The following is a 13,085-nucleotide window of genomic DNA, read 5'->3' on the forward strand; positions in this document are numbered from 1 at the left end:
ATTGGTAATTTGATAGGGATCACATATTGAATCTGTAAATTGCATTTGGTAGTACATATTGATTCTTCCTACCCAGGAACATGGAATATCTCTTCATCTGTTTATGTCATCTTTGATTTCTTTCATTAGTGTCTTATCAATACTAGTAACACTTTAAATGTATCTAGTGTTCATTAAATTTAAAGACACTCTCATAATCATTATCCTATTTAATTCTCATGGTTATTTTTGTTAGGTCAGAGCATGATTATTAATTTTATTTTTTAAATTAAAGAAACTGAATTCACAAAGATTTAATGATCTTATTTAATGTCCTACTGCCAGTAAGATTTAGAGAAAGAATTCAATATCTTGTATTTTGATCTCAAGCATATATATTCCTATTTTATCTTAGCTCTCAACATTAAGATGGCATTCATATAGAATTTTTCTTTATCAATATTCACTCAACAAATATTCTTGAGTATCTACTACATGCCACAAACTTAGTTTTACAATAGATAACTGAACAAAACTTGGTCATGGTCTTCATGGAGTTCACAATTTAACAGAGGAGAAAGTATAATTTAGTGATAGAGTAGCTATTGAGAGACCTGTGTTCTTGTGTTAGTTTTTTTGTTTGTTGGTTGGTTTTTTTTTGTTTTTTAAGAAAAAGTTTTAAATATATGGGCAAATTAAATCATGAGCATAGCCTAGTTGATCCCTTGCCTACTGTTCTGAATGAACATTTTCTCATTTGTAAAATAGAAAATAACTGTACTGCTCTTATTGCCTAAACAGAGGATCTAATATATTCTATTATTAACATATATTATAAACTTTTAAGAATCATACATATTTTTAATAATTTCAATGTATCCTTCTAAATTTATCATTCTATGGCAATGGCCAGATCCCTAGAATGGTGGGATAAATTGCAAGTGTTTAAATAAAATTTTACCAAAATGCACTTAAAAATGTATTTTAGTGTACCTGACTCCAGTGGAGCATATTTTGAACAGATGTTCCTGCTGGGTTTTGTGACATGTACACATCCACACGACTCTGAGGGTTTAAAACATTATTTTTATTCTTCCAACCAGAGAAAACAATCTTCGATATTTATTAAACTAAAATATTTCAAGGAAATTTAATTTATAATAAATAGTGTTAATAAAACAAAATTATATTTAAATTAAATACATAAATGTACTTATTAAATGTAAATTTTTCATTAATGTAGAAGATATTATTGGATTTATAAGTTCTGAGGTCCATCACCCATACTGAAAACAATCAAAAGTAATGTAACATACACCTTTTGAAAGCACTAAAGAACTGAAAAAATAGAAAGAAATTACCAGGACAAATGGAAGAGAAAAGACAGAGAATTTCAAAAGAAAAGCAATGTACTAAAGTCACTTAAGTTTATCTGCCAATCCTAGAAAATTTAAAGTTTCATTTTAAGAAATCAGTTCAGTTTAGTCGCTCAGTCATGTCCCCCTGGACTGCAGCACGCCAGGCTTCCCTGTCCTAGAGAAGGGAATTGCAAACCACTTCGGTATTCTTGCCATGAAAACCCCATGAACAGTATGAAAAGGCAAAAAGATAACTCGTTCAGGAGAGCAAAAATCAGCCCAGGACTTTTTGAGGACAGTGGGAAGGTTTAAAAAGAAATTCTTTCCATAATAAACTGGGGTCCCAAAGTTCTACACAACTCAAAGTAAAGCTTAATCAGAAATTCGGCTGTGCTCATGCCAATCTGTAACCTAGGTTTGCATTGCCTACATACTCCCTGGGAACCTCAATCAGTGAATAAGATATATAAGGTCATTGTAATCCCTACTAAAATCTCAATAAATTATTTTTACGATACTGACAAACCGCTTCCAAAGTTTATATAGAGAGACAAAAGATCCCAAATAGCCAACACAATTATTAAAGGGAGGACTGACAAGACATAACCTCAAGACATTATTAATATAAAGCTACAGTAATCAAGACAGTGTAGTATTGGTGAAAGAGTGGACAGATAGATAAATAGAGCAGAATACAGAGCCCATAAATAGACCCTTAGAAACACAGTTAACTGATCTCTGACAAAAAAACAAAGGCAATGTAATAGGAAAATGATAATCTTTTCAATAAATGATGTTGGAACAACTGGATATCACATGGGAAAAAAAAGAGAGTCTAGACATAGACCTTCACAAAAACTGACTCAAAACAGACCAATAGGTCTAAATGGGAAATGTTAAACTATAAAACTTCTAAAAGATAACACAGGAAAAAACCTAGACAACCTTGAGTGTGGCAGTGACTTTTCAGATACAGTACCAAAGGCACAATCCATGAAAGATACAATCAATAAGCTGAATTACAAGAACTGGACAAAGTCAAAATTCTGGGTTGTTTGATGACATATTTTCCAAATTACATTGATGAGAGTTTTTGCTACTTGATCTTCCTTGCATGATAATTTCCTTTCAGTTCGCTGAGTGATATTGGCCTGATTCTAGACACTGCCGATCTGCAAACTGCAAGATTCTCTTCTGGTTTTTCATACTGCCTATAGGAAAGAAATTTCAAGTCATATCCTAACTTCCCCATCGATCTTGATAGGATCAAGAGGACTGAATTAAAAAAAAAAAAGGACTGAATCAAACTGAACTATCACTCTTACTGTTCCCATATACCCTGTGTGTGAATTTTTTCACTTCAAACTTTCCCATTCCTAGATAACTCAGTTACACAATTCACTGCGATTGATGACACTGTCAACTTTTGCCCTAGAAAGGAGACTCACAAATTTAAAGGCTAAGAAGTTAAAATATAAGCTTTCCTAATAGTCTACCTACAAAAGAGTTCTCAGAGACGCTATAATTACAATAAAGACATCAATAGGCAAATACACTACCCAAGACATAGAATAACTAAAAAAGGTAAGCAGAAATAAAGATTACATTTACGATGCTTCTAGACATTCTATGGTAGTTAGATAACACTAGATAGAAGAATATGAGAGGCCTTTTTAAAATGTAATCTTCTATGACAGAAAATTATTAGTGTTTCTTTCAAATATCTAATTGTCTGAGACTTGCAATAAGACCTTCTTGAGGTTAAAAAAAAATCAAAATATATCCTTGTGGTATGAAAATGTGTTTGGGAATTAAGAGAACACCTATTTTCCTATGAACAGATACATTGGTTCTCATTAAGAACTTTCTTAAAAGGCCCAGGTGCAAGAACCAATAAACTAGTCCAAATGCCACAAAAAACTGCTTTTTCCAAATCTGGGTTTTTTAATTTAATGTACTGATAAAACCTTGCATCTTTAAGAGAATTTATATACAGTCAATACAAATGGCCTAATAGTAGCTTGAGTACCAAAAGAGTTTCCCACTCCAGGAATTTTGATGAATACTAAAAGCATGTAAGTTAATTGCCAGGCACCATAATTATGGAAAAATCAACAAGGAAGTGGAAAAGTGTTAGGAATCAGGATATAAGAGGAGGAGTTATGTAAGACAGTGAATGCAAGACAACCTAAATACATGATACCTCAGACAACTAACGTCTAATTGCAAAGACTAATAAAGATAACTATAGCTGTAGCTAGTCTCTGTTCTCTACAGAGATCAAGACAAATATGGAAGTAAAAATATCCCAGCATGCTAATACAAATTAGTTTCTTAATGTTGATACAGTCACAAAATTAGAAAGGCTAAGAATCTAACTATATAAATGGATAAAACATAAAATGATACATGGATAAAACATAAAATGATACACAAAGCATTGAATAAGCACTATTAAAAGCTGCTTTCTAAAAACTGGCAAAATATATTTTACATACAACTTGTTCTCACCATATTTAAGTTCTTTAGGTCATATCCAGTTATCATAAACAAGACATCATGGCAAATCTTACGAAAAATCTTCAGTGGACACAGCTTTGAACCAACAAATCTTTTAAATGAGGTATTAGGTAAGAATTCTTTGCTTCCAGAAAAAAGCTGTAAAAAAATAAATTTACTCTATTCATGTTTGGAAGACTAAAACAATTTAATCAAAAATTGATGTGGTGAGTTCACTACATTTACAACCAAATACATCATCTTACAGTTTAAAACATTTAAATTAAGGGATGAAATTTGAGAACAATATGTAGAGATGATTTGATTAATGAATTTCTTACACAAAGAGTCATCCAAAAGTATCATAAGTAAAATCCTATTCCTGTGTAGAAAAAAAGGCAAGAATCCAGTGTAAATGAAGCCAAAAACTTCAAATCATACTTGTGGCTGTGCAAACATAGCCAAGACCTTTTATTTTGAAAGCAGAGAATCATTATCATTTTGGGTTGTCAACTACAAACAGGGAAGAAATAACATACCTTGATCAGTGACTTCCAGTTGTATGCCATTTTAATTAAAGGGCTTTTTGCATATTTAATGGAAAAAACTGGGGCTAAGGCAAAAAATACTTTGATTCTTTCAGCTATCTTTGGTATTGTGGAAAATGTTATGAAAGCTGAAAAAAATAAGATATAAATGAACTATTCTTAATCAATTACTATCATGTAAGAAATGACAATGGTAAGTTCAATAATTAATTTACTAATTCATTTCTTAATTTATCTATCAAACATTTATTGACTACCCATAATGAGACATGAATATTGATCTCAACATAATGCTGATTATTAGGATGTAAAACAAATGTGTAGATAGTAAATGAGGATAATTCAGCAATAAATCAGTTTTATAACACCATAGTTTAAAATCAGAAATATTTGTTATTATACATTAGTATAACTGGCAATGGCAAAAATGATGTATGTGAATTTTTCAGATAGATGAATCTACTTTAAGTGAGAAATTCAATAAATATCAAATTGTTTTAATATTTACTTTTAATTTAAAAATTTCCTTGCCTTCTTGAACAGAGGCTACTAAACACTATATTTTATTGATAATTCAGAGTAATTAATATGACAAATAGAAGTTTTTACTTTTTTGATAACTTATCAAGCTATGTGACTGCACATCCCCTTTATTTTTATTGGTTCTTTTTACCCTGGGTTCTGAGAAGTCAAAGAAGCAAAGAATTATATATTATATCAAGCTGCGAGTTGATAAGCTCTGGCATATCACTCATTTTTTTCTTATTTGATTATTTCCTAGGATTCTTGGTTCCATACAACTGAACAGCTGATGAAAATTTGGACTAAAATTCACACATGGTTAATAAATATCAAAGAAAAGGTCTATGAGAAATGGAATGAGATTGTTATTCGACATAATTTTTCTGGTAGAAAGTGGATGATTCCTATAAGAAATACTTATACTCTTCAGTCTAGATAATAGTATTATAGTCTAGATGATAATGATGATGACTAATACAGTCTAGATATACTCTACAGTCTACAAAAAACTCATTTAATACCAGGTTCTATTATAAAGTAGACTTTTCTGTTTCCAAAGTAGAAAGATTAAGTTTTATGGTACCATGGAAGAGAATTACATTAAGTCTTAGGGAATATTTTTCTGAAAGCAAAATTGATACACATTAGGTAGAAGTGTTAAGTATTGTAAAGGGATGAAAGTTCTTTCCCAGTCATCTTTAAATATAGGAAGGATTTCTTCATCTTTGTTCATTTCTTAAGTTTAATGTGTCCTAAATGTAAAAATCCAAGCACCCTTTTAAAACTTCTTACTCATAAATCCCTATGCTTGACTTTTAAAAGAAAAATAATTATACAATTTCTATTTGTGGAATAAATGACAGCTATGACTTCATTGTGATATTTAGATGGATATCCAGCTTTTATACATTGTCAACAAACAAAATCTTGTTTTTATAGTCATTTCTCTGTGACTAGAGAATACAATATAGAATTAAAACAGGATATAATCTTCTAAGGCACTGCTCTGTGATATATGTCTCACAGTCCTACTTTGGTTCACTTACAGGTCTAGAAGCTCACCTATATCCTTAAGAATATATTTACAAACTTTAAAAGTGTAATCAAGTAATAGCAGCAATGATCTTTGGTGCCATACCAATGGTAGTGCCTTGTGAATGGCCTATATAAAATATTTGCTCTTGTTGGGTTTGCTTCACAATGAAATCAATGGAGGCTGGAAGGTCATATTTAGCCATCTCATCAAAGCTACAAAAGAAAAAATAAAAGAAAAATGTATATTCTACTAATGTCAACATTTGAAGATAATGATTAGGTAAACATATTTAAAGCATTTTTCAACTCTCCTTGGGTACTATCAATAAGTTAGATAATATAATTTGTCTATTGACTAGAGACTTCTGTGAGAACACAAAGTTAAGGAAATAAAATAGCCACAAGACAGTTTTATAATGAAGGTGATTGTATATTCTAAGTACAGTGAAGTAGACTAAATATATAGGTTACAGAGTGAAAAAATAGAGTAGGGTAGTCAGTAAAGCTTACTGCTTAAAAATGAGAAATAACCTCAAAATAAAACAAATACTCTTGAACTTTCCAGGTAAAATTTATATAAATTTTAATAGTCTATTGAGAGCCCTGAGTTGAGAAAAAAAGACTTATGTTTTATTTCATTTCATTCAAAAGAAGAAAACAGTCCAATACACTTATACAACAAAATATTACTCGGTTTTTTCTGTACCTGAAAGCCCAGAATTCTTTGGAATTTGTTTTTAGGTACAAGTGTTTTCTGGACCAGGTAGTCCCTCTGCTGTTCCCCATCCACACATCATAACCAGCATCTGCCAGAAGGAAGCCTAGACTGTTATTAGGAAGATTGGAAATCCAGCTGCTGGCAGATGTGAGCAAACCATGTTGCAAGTATACAACAAGTCTTTGAACTGGAAAAAATGTAGAAAATTTCTTTTAAAATATTGTAGTGCCTACATGAGTATCTCACCTCAAATTTAATCTTATAGGATAAAGATTTTTTTAATTGTATAAATAGAAGTTTTACATGTGTTAATCCCATTTTATATCAGAGTTGTTCACTAATGAATTTCTTTCGTATAACCAAGTGGGCAATTAGGTCATATAACATATATAAACATGGGCTTCCCAGGTGCCACTAGTGGTAAAGAACAGGCCTGAGAATGCAGGAAAAATAAGAGATGTGGGTTTGATCCCTGGGTCCAGGAGGTCTCCTGGAGGAGGGCATGGCAACCCGCTCCAGTATTCTTGCCTGGAGAATCCTCAAGAACAGAAGAGCAGGGCTACAGTCCATAGGGATGCAGAGTCAGACACGATTGAAGCTACTTAGCCCACACATACTTAAAGATACAAATTTTTAAGGATATAGAATATCCAAATACCTCTTAGTAACTTGAGGACTCATATAAAGAGCATGTTCAGCTCAGTTCAGTTCAGTCGCAGAGTCGTGTCTGACTCTTTGTGACCCCATGGACTGCAGCACGCCGGGCCTCCCTGTCCATCACCAATTCCTGGAGCCCGCTCAAACTCATATCCACTGAGACAGCGATGCCATCCAATCATCTCATCCTCTGTCGTCCCCTTCTCCTCTTGCCCTCAATCTTTCTCAGCATCAGAGTCTTTTCCAATGAGTCAGTTCTTCGCATCAGGTGGCCAAAGTATTGGAGTTTCAGCTTCAGCATCAGTCTTTCCAATGAACACCCAGGACTGATCTCCTTTAGGAAGGGCTGGTTGCATCTCCTTGCAGTCCAAGGGACTCTCAAGAGTCTTCTCCAACACCACAGTTCAAAAGCATCAATTCTTTGGCACTTAGCTTTCTTTACAGTCCAACTCTCACATCCATACATGACCACTGGAAAAACCATAGCTTTGACTAGACGGACCTTTGTTGGCAAAATAATGTCTTTGCTTTTTAATATGCTGTCTAGGTTGGTCATAACTTTCCTTCCAAGGAGTAAGCATCTTTTAATTTTACAGCTGCAGTCACCATCTGCAATGATTTTGGAGCCCCAAAAAATAAAGTCAGCCACTGTTTCCACTGTTTCCCCATCTATTTGCCATGAGGTGATGGGCCCAGATGCCATGATCTTAGTTTTCTGAATGTTGAGTTTTAGGCCAACTTTTTCACTCTCTTCTTTCACTTTCATCAAGAGGCTCTTTAGTTCTTCTTCACTTTCTGCCATAACGGTAGTGTCATCTACATATCTGAGGTTATTTATATTTCTCCCAGCAATCTTGATTCCAGCTTATGCTTCACCCAGCCCAGTGTTTCTCATGATGTACTCTGTATGTAAGTTAAATAAGCAGGGTGACAATATACAGCCTTGATGTACTTCTTTTCCTATTTGGAACCAGTCTGTTGTTCCATGTCCAGTTCTAACTATTGCTTCCTGACCTGCATACAGATTTCTCAGGAGGCAGGTCAGGTGGTCTGGTATTCCCATCTCTTTCAGAATTTTCCACAGTTTATTGTGATCCACACAGACAAAGGCTTTGGCATAGTCAATAAAGCAGAAATAGATGCTTTTCTGGAACTCTCTTGCTTTTTCAGTGATCCAGCAGATGTTGGCAATTTGATCTCTGGTTCCTCTGCCTTTTCTAAGACCATCTTGAACATCTGGAAGTTCACGGTTCACGTATTGCTGAAGCCTGGCTTGGAGAATTTTGAGCATTACTTTGCTAGCATGTGAGAAGAGTGCAATTGTGCAGTAGTTTGAACATTCTTTGGCATTGCCTTTCTTTGGGATTGGAGTGAAAACTGACCTTTTCCAGTCCTGTGGCCACTGCTGAGTTTTCCAAATTTGCTGGCATATTGAGTGCAGCAATTTCACAGCATCATCTTTCAGGATTTGAAATAGCTCAACTAGAATTCCATCACCTCCACTAGCTTTGTTCATAGAGATGCTTACTAAGGACTACTTGACTTTGCATGCCAGGATGTCTGGCTCTAGGTGAGTGATCACCCATCATGATTATCTGGGTCGTAAAGATCTTTTTTGTACAGTTCTTCTGTATATTCTTGCCACCTCTTCTTTAAATAGCATGTTACATAAGATATATTTTATATGATTACCCCACCTTTCTCACTTCATTAAAATAATTTTATACTCACATTTTCACAGTATATTTAACATAGATTTTATCACTAGAGCCATTGCTTTAATCACAGTGTCCCAGAGCTCTAATTTATACTTCCAAGGTTTTTGAGAAGCAGCACCTTTGAATAACATAATGTGTGCTCACTGGTAACTTTGTTTTAAGCCCCAAATTGCCCTTCAAACATAATCCACATCATTATCATCATTACTGATTGCCAGGCATTTTAGCTGGAGTACTGAAAGAAGCTTGCATATTCTAGCACTTCAAAGGCTAAAATATTATGTTTCCTGTGATGATACAGGAAAGTGATGAATGGTTTGTACAGATTCTCTGACAGTGCAGACCAACCCTAGATCCGGAATAACTGACCTTGATCAATATAGAGAGGTAGGGCTGCTGATATATAGATCTTTATTGGGAAAAATATATTTGGTATTGAGATGATATACCTAGGCGTCTTTTGTTACTCCTATGCCTTGTTTTAACTGTAAATGTGCAAGTATGGCAACTATGACATATTAGGGACATAGTAGCCCTTAGGGATAAAGGCCTGGTTTGTCAAATAAAGAAAGACAGCCTAGAGGAAGAGGAATTTACAGTGGGTAGTGGAGGCAGGAATGTATGAATACCAGATATGGCATTAGGATCAAATGTAATAGCAGATGAAATAGACTTAATGTGAAAAACAAGTGGATCTGAGCAGTGCAAGAGGTACCCTTTAATAGATTATTTTAGTGTCACACCTGGATTTCCTTTGCTAAGCAGCTGAATCATTCTTCCAGCTATTGCGACTGGTGCTTTTGAAGGGTTAACTATTGCCCCTTTCTCTGTAGAACTGCCCCCAGGCTAAGGGGAATTTCCTCAACCAGACTTTATTTCTTTCTATGGATGCCCTTCTGGCAGTGACTAACTGATACAAGAATGCAAAAAAGCTAGCTTCCTAACTTCAAGGTGGGACCGTGTCTGCAGTGCAATTCAGGGATTCATAAACTCCTCTGAGACAACATTGTATTAGCTGAGTCTCATCCTTCCTTAGCTCCCTCCCCTGCCTTACCCTCTTGTCCACATTATCTTCTCATGAAAGTATTCCAATCAATAAATTACATGTACCTATATCCTTGTCTCAGGGCTGCTTCTAGAGAACTCTAAGGAACTTACTATATTTTAAAATTATCTTTAAGTCTTTTATCACAGTATTTGAAAAATTGAATCAAACCCTGAGGAATGATTACAATAATTATGTCAAAATTTTCTGCCTAGTAGATGTGACCTCTATAAGGATCAAAAATTATATTGGTAGAGGCTGTCCAAAATTAATGAATTTTCTCTGAAATGTACAATTATGTTCAAAATGAGAACTTGACAGAGTGTCCTAAAATATGAGAAACAATTTTTTCAAGGACAAAATCTAAGGAGAAAAGGAAAATTCTCTGTGTTTTTTGCAACAGTTAGACAAATAAGAAAAGTAGTTGGCTACATATTGTGCTAGTAAGTGGTACATCTAGAATTATTAATATGACCCTAGTGACAAATTCTGGTGCATTTTTCGGCTGACAGTAGTGTTTGTAGTACTGGAGTAAAGTCATGAGGCTGCTACCAAACTTCTCTCTTTGCTATTGCTAGAGGAGAGATTCATAGGCACAAAGAAAGAAATTTTTACCAGCAATACTTCAAACCTACAGAATAAAGCTACTGTGTTTCAGAGCATTTCTAACTCCTCATTAAACAAAGAAAATTCTAGGTAATCAACATATATGAGTATGGTGATCCACAAAGAAAACTTGGGAGGAGCAACGTGTGTTCCACCGTACTTTAAAACCATTCTGAACAGGAAGCTAAAGGAGAGTCAGATTCTCTTTCTGGGGCATATAGAGATATGCATGAGAATTTAACCGTTCACTTTATCTTTAAACCCTTTTCTTGTCCTAAACTCCACTGAGAAGAAATAGAGAAGTTAAGAGCTTCAGATAATCACCAGTTTATCTTGAACTGAGCGTTACCTGAATTGTTTTCACTGTTTGTCTTCCCATAGGGAATTCTATAAAGGCCAAGGATATAACCATCTTCAGTTGTAATATCATACTCTTCATCTGGGTAGCCCCAGTAGGAAATAATTTGACTCTAGATAAGGAAAAATCAAACCTTTTAGAATAAGACTGTTAGTGAATTAATGTAACCTAATTAATCTAACCTAATCCCATGGACAGAGGAGCCTGACGGGCTATAATCCATGGGGTCACAAAGAGTAGGACATGACTAACACACACACACAAACACACATTAATGTAATAATGAATCTTTGTATTCTCAATCTTAAGCCTATGTATTTTTTATTTTCACTAATTCACTGATTAATTCAGTAATAAATATTTATAGAACATCTACTAAGCATCAGGCTTACATACCAGGGATTCATAGATAAATAAAACAACAACAAAAAATTAAAACCCTTGCATTCAAGGAGATATCTCAAGAACTAACCCATTATTTTTTTTTCTGACTACTAATCATAGTTTTACCTACATACCAATACACGATTTTAAAATATGTTTACCCACAAGTGTTTGTTTGTCTATAAATATAGCTAACAATATACACATATATGGAATTTGTTATGTAAATGCAAATATAGAATAGAGAAATGATATGCTTATGCATATTTTAATTTCAGACACAGAATAAAGTAGAAAGGGAAACTGTAAGCTATAGGATAGCAGATGAGGAATATTAGTTGACCCATATTCCAAAATACATGAATGCAGAGATATAAACTGACTGTAGATCTATTCAAATAAAACCCCTCAATGAAGAGTAGCATTCCCTGTTACTCTATCAGCTTAGCATTTATGTCCTAGCAACTTACAATATTCATACTTGCTTCAGGGTTCACAGATCTTTGTTTTCTAAAGGCACCGTGAGTAGTTCCAAGAATTAGGATGAAAGACACCACCTTGAAAAGGTACCACATTTGGAATCTACACATAAAAAGATATTTTAATAATATTAAAATTGCAGCAATTAATACCATTTGACTGCTTAAATAATTCTGTGAGGTAGGGAATATTACCATTTCCAGATGACAAAACAGAGGCTCTGAAAAATTAAATAAACCTGTCTAAGGATATACAATGTATAACTGGCAATCACGGTTCAGATTCAGGCCTGCTTAACTCCAAAATCCATGCTTTTCCAACTACTCCATTCTGCAGCACAAATTCCCTCATTAAAGTCTTCTTAATAGTATTGCTTAGCTCAGTTTTAAGAGTTTTACTATATACTGCAGGTTAACTAATATAATTGATATAACTGATATAATAATACTCTTAGCAGACTATTATTTATTTAAAATATGTTTAAAGGTTTTTGGGTTTGGGAGAGGGAAAGGGGACTAATGTGAAGATTAGGAAGCCTGCATAGCTTACATTCAGCCTCTCAGGATTTGGATTTTATTTTGTTTACAGAAACATGACTTTGAGTTTGAGTAACCAAATTCTGGAAAGCCAGGATACGTAAATCATTTCTAGAAAACTGAGAAACCAGAGAATCGCAGAGCTCACCATCCAGATTTTCTGCCCAGACCTTGATTTACCAATTTCATGAGCCTTGTAAAATGAGCCAGACACTGTACCTGAAAGGATATTATGAGGCATTTGTAAAACTCCCAACTTCACAACTTGTAAACTGTGTGACTGAAAGCAAGTTACTTACCCTCTCTGACCATGTTTTCCTACTTAAAAAGTGTAAATAATGCCTACTTCTCAGGTTTGTTATAAAACTTAAATTTGATAAATGTGACATGATGCTTTTTTAATATAATACTTTATTTTCTTGGGCTCCAAAATTATTGCAGAGGGTGACCGCAGCCATGAAATTAAAAGATGGTTTCTCCTTGGAAGAAAAGCTATGACCAACCTAGACAGCATATTAAAAAGCAGAGACATTACTTTGTCGACAAAGGTTCATTTAGTCAAAGCTATGGTTTTTCCAGTAGTCAAGTATGGATGTGAGAGTTGGACCACAAAGAAAGCTTTTGAACTGTAGTGTTGGAGAA

At 34.1% G+C, this 13,085-nt stretch overlaps 1 protein-coding gene across 30 annotated transcripts in view; it reads right to left on the minus strand.

The window, feature by feature from the left end:
* Positions 1–13,085, minus strand: part of LIPJ (lipase family member J) — a 58,691-nt gene that overhangs the window by 36,487 nt on the left and 9,119 nt on the right. For 24 of the 30 annotated variants that reach the window (XR_014073044.1, XR_014073032.1, XR_014073041.1 and 21 more), the window contains 7 exons: positions 11,898–12,009; positions 11,035–11,155; positions 6,648–6,846; positions 6,045–6,154; positions 4,376–4,512; positions 3,849–3,995; positions 973–1,044 (listed from right to left, as the gene is read on the minus strand). Coding sequence is in view for 21 of the 30 variants with exons in the window: in XM_081556620.1 (XP_081412746.1) it covers positions 973–1,044; positions 3,849–3,995; positions 4,376–4,512; positions 6,045–6,154; positions 6,648–6,846; positions 11,035–11,155; positions 11,898–12,009 (898 nt within the window). In the remaining 9 variants the exon portion in view is untranslated. Of the gene's footprint in view, positions 1–972; positions 1,045–3,848; positions 3,996–4,375; positions 4,513–6,044; positions 6,155–6,647; positions 6,847–11,034; positions 11,156–11,897; positions 12,010–12,591; positions 12,665–13,085 lie in introns of those variants that run through there. The other 6 variants (XM_081556566.1, XM_081556548.1, XM_081556520.1 and 3 more) reach the window with 2 other exon arrangements.

The sequence above is a fragment of the Giraffa tippelskirchi genome, chromosome 2, assembly GCF_054371585.1.
Source record: "Giraffa tippelskirchi isolate mGirTip1 chromosome 2, T2T-mGirTip1v1.2.pri, whole genome shotgun sequence".
NCBI classification, from domain to species: Eukaryota; Metazoa; Chordata; class Mammalia; order Artiodactyla; family Giraffidae; genus Giraffa; species Giraffa tippelskirchi.